Source organism: Agelaius tricolor, unplaced genomic scaffold (assembly GCF_023055355.1).
Source record: "Agelaius tricolor isolate 1412-34295 unplaced genomic scaffold, bAgeTri1.0.p SCAF_6, whole genome shotgun sequence".
NCBI classification, from domain to species: domain Eukaryota; kingdom Metazoa; phylum Chordata; class Aves; order Passeriformes; family Icteridae; genus Agelaius; species Agelaius tricolor.
The window spans coordinates 1,305,492-1,322,869 of NW_027269266.1; the positions used below are offsets into that span (position 1 = coordinate 1,305,492).

Consider the following 17,378-nt stretch of genomic DNA (forward strand, 5'->3'; position numbering starts at 1 on the left):
ACAGTGGAAGGTGTTTCTGCTCATGGCAGGATTGAAATTAGAAATCACAAGAGGATTTCTAATTTCCCTTCCCACCCAAACCATTCTGTGACAGTTTGATGTGAATGAGAAGCAAAGGGGGAGGCAGATCTTCCAAAGGCCATCTCAACCTTTCTGGCACTCCTTTGTAACTTATATTCAGGTTGGTTTTCAAATCAAACTCCAGTGCTAATTCCCTGAGATCTCCATTTGCACAGTCAGTTTGCACCCTACACCCAGAACAACATTGAATTTTTGCTGGAAATTGATTTTCCACCCATTTTTCAGGACCCAGAGCAGTTTCCACACTGACTAGGAAGAAGGTGCTACAATAAGCATCAGGAAGTAAAAGTCCTTTATTGAACTCTCATGAAATATTCACTCTCAAGAGAGGAATACCTCTAGAAACACCATTTATCTGCCTTTTTCCCTGAGGCATTTTTTTCCAACCTTCTGCACAGTAACTTGCCCCAATTTTGGTAAAGTGTTGCTAAAGCAGAATTAATCAGAGTACAACCTGTGGCTTCAGTACCTCAGTATCCATCTCCACAGTACCTCATTCCAGCACATGCATTTTATTTAACCATGGAAACTGGTACTTATCACAGATAGGCACCATTTGGATTTCAAAACTAACAAATCTCCTGTTTCCTTGTAGTTATGGAGAAGCAAAACCCCAGCTCTGATCTGCCACCTGGGTGTGAATAAACTCTTGTGTAGAAATAAGGGCATCCATGTAAAGACACTGATACAGCTGCCTCTTACCAGAAAGAAAAATGAGCTATATCAGCATGAGGCACTGTTACACACCAGCTGCACCTAGGAACTACCAATGGGATTATTTTGGTAACACACAACCACAATCCTTACTGCAAATTTATGACACAACAAGAACTTGGTATAGGCCAGGCTTTCCCCAAAAAAAGCCCAGATGGTCACCAGCCTATTTAGGCTTGCTAACACCAGGTAACTAGGTGGATATATGTTCCTTGGATGATGTTTTATAGTGGCACTGCAGCTTTTTCAAGGAAGAACAAGGCAGGACAGAGAAGGCTGTAAAGTGAGAGAAATCTGAGTTCAGCATCTCCCATCAGATGCTTCCAAACAATTGCAGGATACAGAGTGGATCCAGCAGGAGACCTCAAGGGGACGTTGATGACTTCAGAGCTTCATCTGTAACCTTGATTTGGTGGTGGGAACCCAGCCTGCCCTCAGGAGCTTTATGCTGAGGGCAGTGACAAGGAATTTACGTCAGTGTTGTTTATATTAAAAGCAAAATATCTGAAGCACGAGGTGACTGAGGTGAAACTCTGCCAGCCTGCAAACCTTGTCATTCTTCCTCATCTCCCACTGCCCTATTTCCTGCATTGGTGGGAATAGGAATGTGCTCATTCAGTCATTTCCTTTTGGTCTTCCCAAATAAAGAGCAGCTCAGATCAGTCACAAGATGGGTTCTGTGCCGTTCCAGTCGATGACAGCTCCTTGCCACCTAGAAATGAAATCATTCACATCCATCAGTTCATCACCTGAAAGGCCAACCCACACCCCTGATCCACCCAGGGAAACTTGGAGAGATTGGGATGGGCTTGTTTGGGGTGACTAATCCCATCCCAAAGGGAATGCAGCACAAGTGAGGGAATTTTACCCCCTGATTTTAGGTGCCAAGGTTGGATGTCTCTGTCCTGACCCTTTCTCCAGCCTCTCTGGGCAACACAGCAGCAGCTGATTCACAACAGAGACCTTCATGTTGGACAGAATAATTAGGGAATGCCCAAGATGGCTACAAGAATTAACCCTAAATAAATATTAACCCAAAATACTCACTCTCAGCTCTCAGTAGGCAATTTGCTTATTTTGTTATTTCTGTTTAGCCCTGATTAGGAACTCTGTGACTCTGAGATCCTGTGCCTGGATCACTTCACTGAGCACCTGTCTTTGCTCCTGACCTTGGCTCCTCCAAGCACTCCATGGCTCACTTTAATGGTGATGTTTTGCTTTTCCTGTGCTGAGGTTCTGCTTTTCTCTGCCCTTATTCCTCCTTCAGCATGACCCTGAAGATGGACACTGAGAACAGAATGATTCTGGAACCTTCCACCTTTCTCATTCCTGGCTCTGCACTGGCTGCCACAGCTCAGCTGCCCACCTCAGCAATGTGACTGAATGCAAAGGAGGCATCAATCTTCAATCTGCCACTAAATGTGTCTTCAAACCATGGCAAAAGACAGAGATCTGCCCCAAAACCTGGTGAAAGCAGGATGGTGCTCTGCAGTCACCTCCCTGAAGTGAGTCAGCTCACCCCTCGTGGCATGGATTCACCCTTGCCCTGTGGCTTTTCTCATCTGCAAGGTCATGGTCCCCATTTTCTGGGAACTAAACTGCTGCATTCCCAGTGCTGAGTATTTATATCTGTTCTGAAAATCTGTCTCAGAGTAGTAAGGCACTGGTGAGGAGGTGGAGGGAGCAGTGAGCTGCCAGTGCCACATTCTTTCTGTCACCGAGGACAGGATGTGTCAGCGAGAGTATGGCAGCTCAGTCCTTGAGCTGAGCAAGCCAATTAAGTGTAAAACAAAACCAAAAGCTGAATTCTTGCAGTCTTCAGGGCAATGTCTCAAAGGAAGTGGCCATCTGAGGGCTGTTGTGAAATTTTTTCCTTCTGTTTTTTACTTTGCTGAGAAAATTCAAATTGAGAATTGCAGAAAGGTTGCCTCCATCCCAGGAATACAGAGCAGGAATACACAGCAGAGATGCCCCACATCTTAATTAAAAGCAGAATTTGTTTCATCTGGGGTTATTCAACCTAAATCTGGTATTTGCCAGAGGTGAGAGCTGTCCCTGTCAGAGAGTTCAATGTCACCCTTAAACAACCAAATGGAAAAAACAACTGCCACCTTCTGTCCCCATTGGGTTTGTCAGGTAATGCCATCATAATTTGAGTCTGCTTAGATAAAGTCTGCAAAGATAACTCCCCTTATCTTTGAGTACAATCTTCCCAAGGTGCAATTTGCTATCTCACCAGGGTGATAAAAGCTTTGAGAGGGATCCACAGACACCAAAAAACCCCAAATGAGCCTGCACTGTGCCCTGTGGGATTGTTCACCTTGCTGACACCATTTCTTTACTTTTTAGTAAAAGTTGTTAATCACTGTGCAGTGAGGAATTGGCTTTTATTAAAACTGGCTTTCCATAAAGAGCTTAAACAGAGCAGAATTTTTGAAGCAGGACTGAAGGTTATTTTCAGAACAAGCCTCATCTCCTGGGTTTATTTTCAAACCATTTTTTAGACCAAAAAAAAGCTGCCTTTGGCTGTTTCCTTCTATGAGACAGGTCCAAAACGTTTTTCCCCCTCTTGCATCTGCATAAAAAAAGGTGTCAAAGAGTGAGGAATCTCACTCACAGATGCTGAAAAAGTCTTTTATTTCCAAACAGATACAAAATTTCCTGGACAATGCAGGTGATCACTTCCCCAAACTATCCTGCCACAGTGTAATTGCAATGTGAGGCATTTTCTAGCTGCTGATTCAATTATAATTTATCAGATTAGCAAAAGGAAAACTACATTTGACCCACCTGCCTCAAGTACAACCTCACCCAAGGGTCATGCAGTTAACGGGAACTGAGGAGGAACAGGTCAGGCCCTGAACAATGCTCAGTCTGGAATAGCACTCAGTGAGCATCTCCTGTGCTGACAATTTGGTATTGTTCAGGAGCACATCAATAATTCAGGATGAAATGCCCAGGCTCTGCTCTTCTCTCATCCAGCAAATCCCCTTTGGGTGTTTCGGTTCACAGCCAGCAGGTGAAATCATGGATCCCACAGCCTCACTACCACAGAGGGTTAATGAAAAACCCTGCTAAATTCAGGTTCTAAGAGCAGAGGAGAGTTTGGTCCCCCTCAGGCTGAGCTAACAGATGTTATTTCCTCCAGTGCTGAGGATCAGCACTGTGATATGAGAGTATTCCTCAGGGAAGAACAGGATAAGTTGTCTGCACGGCATCTACAAAACAAAACAGGGATGCACATTCCAGACATCCCTGGGCAGAATCCACTGCTGCCACAGATGTCTGGGGCTGAGAGCCACAAGAAAAGCACTTTTACTTCTCCTGTCTTTGGGGACCACCAGGTTACACTGGTACCTGGTGGTGACTGGTCATGCCAGAGGCAGCTGAAGGGTTCCCTGCTCTAAACTCAGAACTGAACTCTGCTGATGTTTTACACAACAGGGGCTGAAAACAGGGGCCTCCTCCTCCTGCAGAGGCAAAATAACCCTTCTCTTCTCATAATAATAATATTATTATTATTAAAAATAATGATGAGTAGTATTATTATTATTAAAAACTAAATAGAAAATTATTATTATTATTATTATTATTATTATTATTATTAATTATTATTATTATTATTATTAACTAAATGCCACAAGAAAAGCACTTTTCCTTGTCCTTTTTTTCAGGACCACCAGGTTACACTGGTTCTTGGTGGTGACTGGTCATGCCAGAGGCAGCTGAAGGGTTCCCTGCTCTAAACTCAGAACTGAACTCTGCTGATGTTTTACACAACAGGGACTGAAAACAGGGGCCTCCTCCTCCTCCTGCAGAGGCAAAACAACCCTTCTCTTCTCATAATAATAATATTATTATTAAAAATAATGATCAGTAGTTTTATTATTAAAAAATATTATTATTATTATTATTATTATTATTATTATTATTATTATTATTATTATTATTATTATTATTATTAACTAAATGCCACAAGAAAAGCACTTTTCCTTGTCCTTTTTCTGGGGACCTGCAGTTACACTGGTACCTGGTGGTGACTGGTTATTCCAGAGCCAGCTGAAGGGTTCCCTGCTCTAAACTCAGAACTGAACTCTTCTGATGTTTTAAACAACAGGGACTGAAAGCAGGGGCCTCCTCCTCCTCCTGCAGAGGCAAAATAACCCTTCTTCTTCTTCTTCTTCTTCTTCTTCTTCTTCTTCTTCTTCTTCTTCTTCTTCTGATATTATTATTATTATTGTTATTATTATTATTATTGTTATTACTATCTAAATGCAAAACCAGTCTATTACCAGTGCAGTTTTTCCCTTTAGGAGAGGGTAAGAGAACAAAGATCAGGCAGATATGAGGCACAGAACTCAGTATGCTACAGGATGGTGGTGCTCAGGTATTGGGGTAAGCAATGGGCTTAATTAAATTAATTTAATTAATCAATTTAATTTAATCCATTGTCATGGATTAAAACAGAACTGAGGCATGTGAATAGAAGCAAAACTCTCAATTAAGACTAAAACCAATTAATGATAGCTTATTGTCTCAGCTCTGAATGTCCAGACTGTGGAATTCTCCACTCTGCCTGAGAAATTATCCTGCCTTTTTTGAAGAGAGGTCTTCATCATGAATTCTTCATCAAAGTAAGTAACAGATCTTTGCTTTATTAAAAATTAGTTTAGGGGAGTTTTCCACAGTTGTATCATTTAAAAAATGAATTTTTTAATCCCCTAAATTGCTAAAAATTTGGTTATTTGGGTTGGTTCTTACTTTTACTTATATGGTGTTCTGTAGTTGGAAGAAAAAGTTCTTAAAAAAGCCAGGAAAAAATTTAACATGAAAAACCTCTTGCAGCAAGGCCACGCTTAGATAAATACCCTCAAAGCAAAAGGAGCACACTGAAAACAAGGAGCCAGCCTGCTCAGGGTAAATCAGACTGAGAATGCTACAAACAAAATAAATTGACACTGGAATTTGCTGGTAATTTACCTCTCAAGCAGATGAAAGTAGGGACCTTCAAATAAACAAACAGCAGCAGCACCACCACCACTGTGTAATTCTGACACAATGCCAGGAGTGGAAGATATACTAAGACTTTAAGTAGTTGCATGCATTATTCTCCCTGTGGGGCTTTCTGAGGTTATACATTATTTATTTTAGTTTGCAGTCATGCTGATGTGTCACTGGAAATGAGGAATCCATAAAATCTGTATGTGCAGGAAGGCTGGACTGATGTCACTGCTGTCACCTTGCAGGATGCCTCTTCTACCTTTCAGTGATTTTCTGATCAACACACTGGCAGCCACTGTTCTTATTTATTTATTTGCTGCTGGTTTTTTGGGGTTTTTTTGCAGAGCAAATTGTAGCAAGGACAGGAGGGAAACTGCAAGAGAAACCTGAAGCTGCCTGGCTGGCTGATTTAACAAATGTTATGGTCTCTGACAAAGAGGCTTTCACTTCTTGCTCCAGAGATATTCAGACAGTAACTTCCAAAGCCGTGCTGGAGTTGATATAAAGCTGAATTTTCTGCCCAGTTAAATTTCTCCATTTTGCTTCTTTCATGTCTCACTGAGCTGAAAATGTTCCCATTAACTTCAGTATGATTTGGATGATTGGTTATATAGGCCTCCAAATGGCCATGAAAATCCCAACATGAGAGGAATTATCCCTGTCTGTAAGGAGAGAACAGGAGCTAAGGGCTGTCAGGAATGACTGCACAAAACCTGACAAACCCTGTGCTCTCCACAGAAAACTGAGACTCTTCAATGGGCCTTCATGCATTGAAAATAACACCCAGGTCCCCCTTTTGTTTTTCAGAAAAGACTGATGAAAATGGAATAAATTGTCTCCTTTTCTCATTATAACTCTGCAATCAAGCACTTTTGGGAATTAGATTTATATTAGATTTAGATTTAGATTTAGATTTAGATTTAGATTTAGATTTAGATTTAGATTTAGATTTCGTTGCAACCAAGTTGTGCTCTCAGACTGAATTTGGCTCAGTCAGTTCTTGGTGATGGAAGTGAAGGTTCCTCTAAGAATGAACACCTTGGACAGTTCACTGTTAATTACAATAGCACACAATTAAATGTGTAAAATATATTAACACAGCCCGGCCCATTCAGATCCTTTCTGATTTTTAAGCATTAATTTTTCAGCTTTACTTGCTGAATTTTTTTTTGAGATTCCTCATGTATTTTACTTGTGTCAACAATTGAATGTATCTGTATGAAAAACTGGAATTTCACTTACTTTGTCCTAATACAGTGCTCAAGTGGAGGAGTAAGATCGTTTTCTTTATTTTCAGGGCACACCTGAGTTGTATCTGCAGAGACAAAACAGACATTGTTAGTGCCTGGGGAACCTTTTCTTCCTACAGAACCCCACAGAAAAGACCTCTCAGATGGTTTGAGTCCAACCTCTGCCACATCCACCACTGACCACTGAGCCAGGTTAGGTTTCAAGGAAAAACCACAGCTCAGAAAATGAAATCATTTTCTGATGAAAATGATTGAAATGTGCTGCAGGGCTGTCATGAGGCCTTTATTTTGCAATTGATGTTGTAATTACTGAGTAATTTTGTTAGTCAAATGCTAAAGACAGTGATGGTGCTACACTTGAACGTGAAACCCCGAGTCCAGTTTGAACTGGGTTAGGACCATTCCACCCTGGAAAAGAAGATTTTCCCTTTACTGCTCAGCAAGCAATGCACAGACAGGAGAAGAAGATGCTGTGTGGAACACTGTTGGGGAAGATGAAACAGGAAAGCCTTATAAATATGATTGCCTGGCAAAAGATTTTGAGAATATGGAAACTATAAGCGAGATTGAAATGAAAGCAAGCTTTGAGATCCCTTAGTTACTGAACAACTGGAAAACAATGGTGTGGCTGGCTGAAGGTGATCCCCTTTTGATGGAACAACACCCTCTGCTTGCAGACAGGCCCAAGGGTCAGAGCAGACCCTGCCAGCTTGGCAGAAGGGGCCCAAAGAGGAGTTTTTAGGGTTTAAAATGTAACACAGTGTGGTAATGTAATGATTCTTATAGGCTGTATGGGAATGCTACAGGATTTTTATCTTGAATTAGATTGGTTAGTGAGAATTAGAATGTTCAGCACAGAAGAAGATTTATGGTATTCTCTTACCCTCTTTTACTCTCTCTTTTATCCTCTCTTTTACTCTCTAATCCTCTTTACCACATTCTTGCCTTCTCTCTCTTTACCACTCTCTTTACTTCTCTTGGGCCTGCTCTGAGCTGTGTCTGGCAGCTCCCAGCAGGGCCCTGCACCCAGGCCCTTTGCAATAAACCCCAAGTTCCAAGCCCTGCCTTCAGAGATCTCTCATCTCCATCCATCCCCACCATCCTAAGCCCCCATGGCTCCTACAGAACCCCAGGGAGCCTCCCCAGGCCGTGACCATTCCTTGGGGGCAGAGAGGCCATCACAGCTCCAGGGAAAACAGAGAGGTCACTGTCTGAGCCACGGCATGTGTCACCAGTGAAAGTAGAGCTGAACTTCCCAGGGACAAAACATCCTGCCACCAGCTTGGATGTCAGTCTGCTCAGCTGTTTCCTGTTTTGGAGTCAGACATTTAAACTGCAGCAGCCCAAGGGTTGTTTTTTTGGTTTTTTTTTTCCTTTCTCTTTTTCTGTCTGTCGCCCAGCCAATGGAGCACGATGCCAAGGCAGGGTGCAGGATTTGGGTCTGCTTCAGTGAGACTGATGGAGACAGGATGGGAGGGCATTGTCCTGGCCATTCACAGCTGCCAGTCTCAGATCTAGCTGGCTCTCTCATGTCACAGAGAGGACCTGGCTCTCCCTTGTGTGTTGATCTGATGGGTACAAACGCATGCAGAAAACTTTGGATGACTGCAAGGTCGGAGCAGAGGGAAACGGACAATATTTAAAAGTACATGAAGTACTGGTGGTTTTCCTCTAGATCATCAGGAACTTAGAGAAATCTTTTAAGTTTAAAAGAGCCTTTTTTAATCATAATTTTGAAGAGTTCCTAACATACAATTTTAGAATAATAAAAGTTGAAACTTCGAAGATCATCAAGTCTAACCATAGATCCAGCACCACCACCGTGTTCACTATTAAACCATGTCCTCAAGTGCCACAACTACAGGTTTTTTTGAACACTTCCAGGATTGGTGACTCCACCACTTCCCTGGGCAACCTGTTCCAGTTCTTGACAGCCCCTTCTGTGAAGAAATTTTTCTCTAAAACTCTCCAGGTGCAACCTAAGCCACTGTCCTGACCATAGCCCTGGTAGCAGGACAGGTACTTGGGGTGGCTGCTTTTCCCACTCATGGCCAACTTTTATGAATATTGTCATTTTTAGACTTGAATTCTTCCAATCAAAAGTTTTGAATGGAGTGTTTTCATTCAAAGAAACAGGAAAAAAACATAAAGGTGTATCTGAAAGAAAAGGAATATGTATATTCTGCCCTTAATTACTGAGAAACTGAGTGCCAGCACTGCTACAGCTCTTCTCTGCCTATCTAAAATTTCTACCCCAATGGAAAGATTTATTGTTATTTTCCTCTCTTTATGATGGTATGTTGATGTCATTAACCTGCTTTTATGAAGGAACTTTATGTTTCTTGTCGACATTTTGGCAAATGGTTAAGTATGAGAAGCAAAGCAAATTCTCAATATAAAGTAGCAATTGCTGCTACTCCCAAAATCTAATTCTACTCTTCTGTCTTTTTTGCCTTTCTTGTCCAGTGCAATTTCTTTAATATTTCCTGAAATGTGATCTTGATGGTAATTTTACCTAATTATAATCAAGATTCCCATTTTAAGGAATCCAACTTTTTGCTCAAATAAAGCAAAAACATCTCCTGCTGCTGGGAGATGTCCCTGGGGCAGCACCCAGCTCCTCATGCTGCATCTCCAGGTGATGCTGCCTAAAAATCACCTATTGCTGGGATTTCCACAAGGGAAATTCCAGCAATATTTAGCATTCTGATATTTCCATCTGCTCCTGTGTGCTGGGTTTAGATGTTTGGCCAGTGTTACCTTTTTGGATGTAAAGTAATTACAGTTTTCTCCAGACCTAGCAAGGGATTACTGCACAGCCAGAACCAGGGCAGCGTTTTTGTGGAATGATGGAAGTATTTGCATTTTTACTGCCTTTTGCAGAATTTCACAGATAACAAAGAATTTACTGGGACACAGCCCTGGAAGGGTCTATGGCCACAACAAAGAGATATCTACAACTCCATGCACATTTTGGCTTTGAGGAGAAACACAAAGGAATGCCATGACAGGTTGGACAGCAAAGGGAAAAATTTATATGTGCTCTGGGGAATTTCTCATCCCGGGATCTTAGAGGGCTTGGCAGCTCATGATTTTGGAAACATTCTTGATGATGGAAAGACACATTAGGATACCTGTTTTGGACCAGATGTTATGTGGTACAACACAATAGAAAAAATGTGTCTCTAGTCCTGTGCTGAGCTGTATCATCCATGTCACTTTTGTCTGGGATGTGGGAACCAGCTGGCAACCACAGTCCTGTGAAAATTGATTGTTTTTGGAGCTAATATATCATGTGACCCCTGCAGTAGAATGACAGGGATTTTCTTTAAAGTAAGAGGATAAATAACAGGCAGAAAGATGATTGAACTCACTACCAAATCTCATGAGGGGCTCAAACTCCCAGAACTCCCAGCACAGAAACAACTTTGCCACATGGACTCAAGCAGAACATACAACACCCAGCCTGTGCAAAAACCTGGATGTTGATGCAAATAAAGAACAGAGACAACTTGTTTCTAAAGAGCAGACTGTAGTAGAGTGGCTCCTTAAGATTGAGAAGGAATTTGGTTATCAAAGAATCACAGGCAAGATTGTATAAATGTACCAAAGGAAAGAAAACAAAAGGTGAGTAGGATATTATTAGCAAACAGGGATTTAGTGGTGGAGAATGTATTGAAGTAGGTGCTTTCTAAGGATCAGAATACTCATCCAAATGCCTTCCAGTTGAAGAAGTATTTACTGTAAAAGCAGCTGTGTAATTTGGCATGGCCTCCTGAAAGAAGGAGTGTAACAAGTTGGAAGATCTTTTGCAGGCTTGTGCTTCCTGGCAGGTAAGAGACTAAACTTTTTTAGCAGAGTACTGGCATCTTCTTGCCTTGGAGGCAAGAATTTCATGTTTCCTCACCCTCTCTGCTCATTTTCTTACAGGCATATAGGGTGAGGAACTGGAGACCTGCACTTCCTGCTACAGTGAGATGACGTGAAGGAGAATAGGAGTAGAGAAACATATTTTGTAATCCTGGGAGTATGAATAAGCCAGAGATCACAACCTTTTCCTTGGGAATCAGTACCACTGGAATTTTTTCCCCAGTGTGTATAAAGTGACACATGCTCAGTGTTAACCCTTCCAAGAGCTTATCCTCAAAACTTCCCTGCGAAATGCAATTAATCACCAAAACTAATTATGGAAATAAGGCAACAGCACACAAATTAACGCTCACTGCCTGCAACCATCACTGTTTGTATTATTGGGTCCTCCTTTCTGCCCCCCCAGAGGTGAAATGCAGATTCAGGGAGCTGCTCATACCCACTGTCAAGCGAATCTCTTCATCCTGGTTGGCCAAGCCATCGTAGTAATAGAGATCAAACCTCCGTCCCGTTTTCCAGTCACTGAGTAAATCCTTCTCCAAACAGAAAAGCACACTGAAGTGGCTTTCACTGCAGACCAGCCAAATTGGGTACTTGGGGGTCTTCAAGTAACAACCAACCTAGAGGGAAAATACAAAATAGCAGAACGTCACTGGGTTTGGCGGGAGAAACAATTCATTGTGGAAAACATAAAATTTGGAAGATCATTTATTTATTCTAGGCTACAGACACTAATGAAGGCTCATTAGAGACTGTTGATGAAGCAGACCAGTACAGCTCTGGTAAATCATGGAGCATTATAAAGGAAGTATTGGGCCTTGAGTTGTGGCAGGTAATGAAATGCAGTTGTAGTGCTCTTAGAGCTCAAAGATCAGACCCCAGAAGAGCTGAACCAACAGGAGATATGTCCTCTGCAAAAGCTGTAAAACCACAGGAATACAACATTGGATCAATGGGAGGCTGTGCTGTCATTCAACAGTGACTGGAAACCAGGTAAGAGACTCGCAGGATCTCAAATGCCCTGAGACATCCCTGCCTGGGCAACTCAACTGAGCCCAAAATCTTGTGTTGAGTAGAGAAAGCAATGTATTCCCTTCACTTTGTCACCTCCTAGTTCACAGGAGGTGATACAAAATACAAAACATGCATTTTCAGCTAGAGAAGAAAGCAGTAACAGAAGCATTTGTTTTGCTTCGTTATTCTTAAAAATGAAACATGCTCATGGGAAAAGAAAACTTCCACCTAAGCCTTTTCTAAGCCTTTGTCCTTCTTTTGAAAGTGTATTTATAAATAATCTGAATATTCTCTAAGGAAGCGCACAAAAGCTTTCATATTCATTTAAAGATGTTTTAAACTAGAATACTCAAGAGATTTAATCTGTAAGGGATGGAGGAAGAGGATACCAGCAGCACTGCAGCTGGGTTTTGTACCTTTGAGAAATTGCTTAGGGAAACTGAAATCTGAAATTAAACATTTTGCTTTCAGTGAAATCATCTTGCTTTCAGTCATTTTGCTTTTCATTGAAAAAGCCCTAGTGGAAACTGAGGAAATTTAACAGAAAAATTTTCATACATGATTTCTAGATATAGATCTGTGGAAGCAGCTCCTCAGTTCTTCACCCTGGGCACAGGGGCAAATGGAAAAAACCAAAAGGCAGAAGCCAACATTAATTCTGTGGTAATAAAAACTGAGTGATAAGCAGTTTGTGTTTTCATCTTGATGGACATTTAGAATTTATATCTGAAGTGTTACAAGTGCAAATTCAGCTGCCTTACACAACGAGAATTTCTTCTGATGTTAGATAAGTCTCCAGCTAATTAAGTAACTGTTCCCTGACTCATTACTTTGCTAATATCTATTTAAAACAGCCTTTTATACAACAGTTTTGCTTTTTATGTGAATTCTTGGCTTAGAAGTAAAGAAATTTTTACAAGCTTCCAATAACACTCGTAACAGGAGTTATCAAGAAAGAAAATACACATTTTCAACAAAAGATGGCAAATTAGAGGGACACAGATGAAAAGATTCAGTCTCACAAACATGCATATTTTAATATGCAGATAAGTCAAAGCCAAAAAGAACAGCCAGTCTCCTCCTAAAAATGTGTTCTTCCTACGTTTGTCTGCAAAAGCAACTTCCCAGCTTCATCAAACAACATTTGACAAAGATTAGAGAGATGCAGAACTTTCAAAGCCACGTCCACTCCAGCTCTCACTCCCATGAGCCATCCCCCTGAAGCCAGGACAAACTGTTCAGATGATTGAGGGCTGCAGGAACATTCTCCAAAAATGTGCAGTTTTCAATTACAATCTTTGCAGAAAGCGGCGAGGACATGAACTTTGAGACGAGTCAGAGAGTCTAAAAATATTGTAGCTCAAATCCTCCTCTCCCAGAAGAAGGGAGAAGTCTTTGTTTTGGTCACATCCATTTAACCAGCTGAGGATTAGCTGCTGCCTTTGACACCAAGATGCAGAACATGTTTTGTACAAAATATAATGTGGATCCATGCTGATGACAAGGTAGGGACAACCCTCACTGTGAGGATTCCTTTGGCTGCTTCTTCAAGCATCAGCTGTGGTGTGGAACAGAATCATTTGAGTCATCTGGGTTGGAAAAGACCTCCAGGAGCATTGAGCCCAGCCTCAGACTGAAGATCACCTCAACAACCACAGCAGAGCACTGAGTGCCACATCCAGTGGCTTCTTCAATACTCCCAGGAATGAGAACTCCACCACCTCTCTGGGCAGCCCATTCCAACATCTGACCACACTTCCAGTGAAGGAATTCCTGCTGATGTCCTGCCTGACCCTCCTCTGCTACAGCTTGAGGCCGTTTCCTCTTGTCCTGTCACTTGTGGCCTGGGAGAAGAGGCTGAGCCTCCCCACACCTCCTGTCAGGAGTTTGGAGAGCAGTAAGGTCATCCCTGAGCCTCCTTTTCTCCAGGCTCACCACCCCCAGCTCCCTCAGCAGCTCCTCACAGACTCCAGACCCCTCCCATACACACAATTATGGCCTCATTTCTCTGCTCCAGCTGGTGAGGCCTGAGTGCTTCCTCAGCTGCCTGACCAGCCTGCTTGGTGGCAATAATACTGGATAAAACCTGGAATAAAACCTGGGAACAGGACAGGGAAGAACACCCAGTGTTCTGACTCCTCAGGAAACCCCTGAAACTCATCAGAGTGTCTGTGCCACCCAACAAGAGCCTGGCAGAGAACAGGGCTAACAGAGACCCCTTCTTCCCAGTGTCTTCCCTACATTTGTAGGGCTGAATTCCAAAGGAAAATCAGGGATATGTGACTTGCATCCTTTTTTATGATTTTTTTTTTTAAGAAGAGCTCAGTAGCTGTGTTTTTATCACTATTCAAGTATTGGTTTTCCAGCAGGTTCATTGCTCATTTTCAGGCAAAAGGAAAATAAAAGGGGAATGAATGAGGTGTCCTTCCATGCTGCATTTCTTCAATTCCTATGGAGACTTCCCTAACCCTGATCCTCTCCTTTAAAAAGCCCTCAAGAATGCTCATAAATTTCAGGAACACCCTTCTGATCTTTGGGAAACATCAACTTTTCAATAGCAAGCACCTTCAAAGGGCTCATTCTCCATCTGATATCTCTGTGTATTCACACAATGGTGAAATTCAGCCTATAGACAAGCATTTATTGCTGGAGAATTATCCCAACAGGTCTGCCAGAGTGAGTGGATGGTACCTCAACATTCTGCCCTAATTTGTTCCCTTGAACAAGGCCAACTTTTGCCATGTGTATTCAAAAAAAACCAAAAAAATCCAAGAAACAAGAGAATGTAATAGCAAAACCAAGCAGGATAACTGGATAGGATCTGATGGCATTTTTCTCGAGGAGTTTTATCATTTAACATAATTCCCCCCCCCTTGCTTGTAGGACTTTACTACTGATTTTCCAGTTATAATCAATCATTCCTTGCTTTACGTTTCTTTCCCTGAATACAGCTGCTAGACATGTTTATTTGAGAAGCAATCACAGCATGTCATGGTTCCACAGAGGGCTGGGTTCTGCCAAACTGAGGGATTTCTGGTAGGATTGACAGGCAAAAAGATAATTACACCAAGCTTTCAGAGTTACAGGCAACAGCCCATTGTTTGTTTGATTTTACAGCCAAAGCCCAAGGGCTAACTTGCATTAGAGGGCCTAGAAATAAATGCAGAAGTGTTCTGTGGGCTGAATCCTGATCTGTCTGTGTCATTGCAGTGATGTAACTCCCTGAAGTGGGCTACAGACTTTGTGTGTAGTGAGGAAATGGCAAAATGCTGAAATCTGAGGGAGGGTCTGAATCTCCCTCAAAATTCCTTCATTTTTTGAAGCATTCCAGAAGAGCAGCTGATTGGGACAGGGATAAAGAAAAGCTCTTGAGTCTGCCTGGCACCCTGAGGTCTTTTCAAAAGCAAGCACCTTCAAAGGGCTCATTCTCCATCTAATATCTCTGTGTATTCACACAATGGTGAAGTTCAGCCTATAGACAAGCATTTATTGCTGGAGAATTATCCCAACAGGTCTGCCAGAGCGAGTGGATGGTACCTCAACATTCTGCCCTAATTTGTTCCCTTGAACAAGGCCAACTTTTGCCATGTGTATTCAAAAAAAACCAAAAAAACCCAAGAAACAAGAGAATGTAATAGCAAAACCAAGCAGGATAACTGGATAGGATCTGATGGCGTTTTTCTCGAGGAGTTTTATCATTTAACATAATTTCCCCCCCCTTGTTTGTAGGACTTTACTACTGATTTTCCAGTTATAATCAATCATTCCTTGCTTTATGTTTCTTTCCCTGAATACAGCTGCTAGACATGTTTATTTGAGAAGCAATCACAGCATGTCATGGTTCCACAGAGGGCTGGGTTCTGCCAAACTGAGGGATTTCTGGTAGGATTGACAGGCAAAAAGATAATTACACCAAGCTTTCAGAGTTACAGGCAACAGCCCATTGTTTGTTCTGTCAGGGTTTTATTCCCCACAGCTGCAGTGACCTTTTCTGAGTGAATATTGAATATTGAACAATGTTCCTGGGCTGTTCAGAGGGAAGTGTCAGTGGTGTAAAATCAAACACCTTTTCAGCAGCCCCTGGGGGAGCAGTGACCCCACTGACCCAGGGCACCCCTGAAACACCAGCTCAGCCACATAAATGCAGATAATTAAGGGACACTGTGAGGGTGAAGTTATTGCCATTGCCAGATACTCGATTTCAATCAGATTGAGGAAAATAAAATTAATGCTTATGAGATCTGACATTCAGAGTATGCACTATGCCAGGTGAAACAGAAATTGAAGAATTTTTAGCCATATTAAATAATAATAGCCATAAAAAATAAATTTAGCCATAGAAAATAATATAAAATAATAGCAGACACTACTGCTACACTGGAGCCTTAAGTAATTTCTCTGCAGCTTTGGATTCTTTTTCTATTTTTTTTTTTCTTTTGTAGAAAAGGAAATCTTTCTGATAATGAACTGGGAAAAAAAAAAAAGGACATGACTGGAGAAGAACAGAAAGAGATGTGTGTTAAATCTTAGGATTGACAAAGCAAGTAAGAGACTCCTGGAAAGCACTGGCTTCTGATTAAAGTTCCCTTATACTGCCATGGTGTAAAAAGCAGCAGATGTAAAAAGGAAAAGAGACCTCAGGATGCCAGGCAGACTCAAGAGCTTTTCTTTATCCCTGTCCCAATCAGCTGCTCTTCTGGAATGCCTCAAAAAATGAAGAAATTTTGAGGGAGATTCAGACCCTCCCTCAGATTTCAGCATTTTGCCATTTCCTCACTACACACAAAGTCTGTAGCCCACTTCAGGGAGTTACATCACTGCAATGACACAGACAGATCAGGATTCAGCCCACAGAACACTTCTGCATTTATTTCTAGGCCCTCTAATGCAAGTTAGCCCTTGGGCTTTGGCTGTAAAATCAAATAAGCAAGACATGGGTACTGTCAGAAATTTAGACACTCCCATTCATCAGTGATGCTGGGAGTTGGCTGAACTCCTACCTGAAGAATTTTCATCCTAAAAAGCACCTGAAATGTGATGGGATAAATCCAGATCTGACACCAGCAGGGGGCTATTTACAAATCACAAATGGGACGGGACTGCTGGGAACGTGCCTTGAGCTGTTTTATTTTCCAGCATCAGTCTCATTCCATGGTTATGACAATGGGAAGATGCCAGCAGCTCACATCCCAGGCAGCAGACCAAGAACTTAATGTTACAACTCACTTTATAATTTTCTTGACCAATCACACAAAGCAAAAGCACATTGACAGTAGTTCCATCCAACCACCATAAGCACAGGTACCTTTGGTTAAAACAATGCTTGCTTATTTCAAATACAATACCTGCTTGTAAGCCTTAAAGCACAATGCACAGAGCTCCATTATTAAGCTTTAACCTTCCTAATATCTTGCTAGATAAACTTTCTGTAGCTTAGAGAGTTATTCT

At 41.8% G+C, this 17,378-nt stretch overlaps 1 protein-coding gene across 3 annotated transcripts in view; it reads right to left on the reverse strand.

The window, feature by feature from the left end:
• Positions 1-356: 356 nt before the first annotated feature.
• The window catches only part of MINDY4 (MINDY lysine 48 deubiquitinase 4), an 82,679-nt gene continuing 65,657 nt past the window's right edge, over positions 357-17,378 (reverse strand). For all 3 annotated transcript variants that reach the window (XM_071428494.1, XM_071428493.1, XM_071428492.1), the window contains exons 16-18: positions 11,356-11,536; positions 7,039-7,111; positions 357-1,507 (exon numbers count right to left, since the gene is read on the reverse strand). In XM_071428494.1, coding sequence (XP_071284595.1) covers positions 1,459-1,507; positions 7,039-7,111; positions 11,356-11,536 — 303 coding nt within the window. In that variant the 3' untranslated portion in view covers positions 357-1,458. The remainder of the gene's footprint in view (positions 1,508-7,038; positions 7,112-11,355; positions 11,537-17,378) is intronic.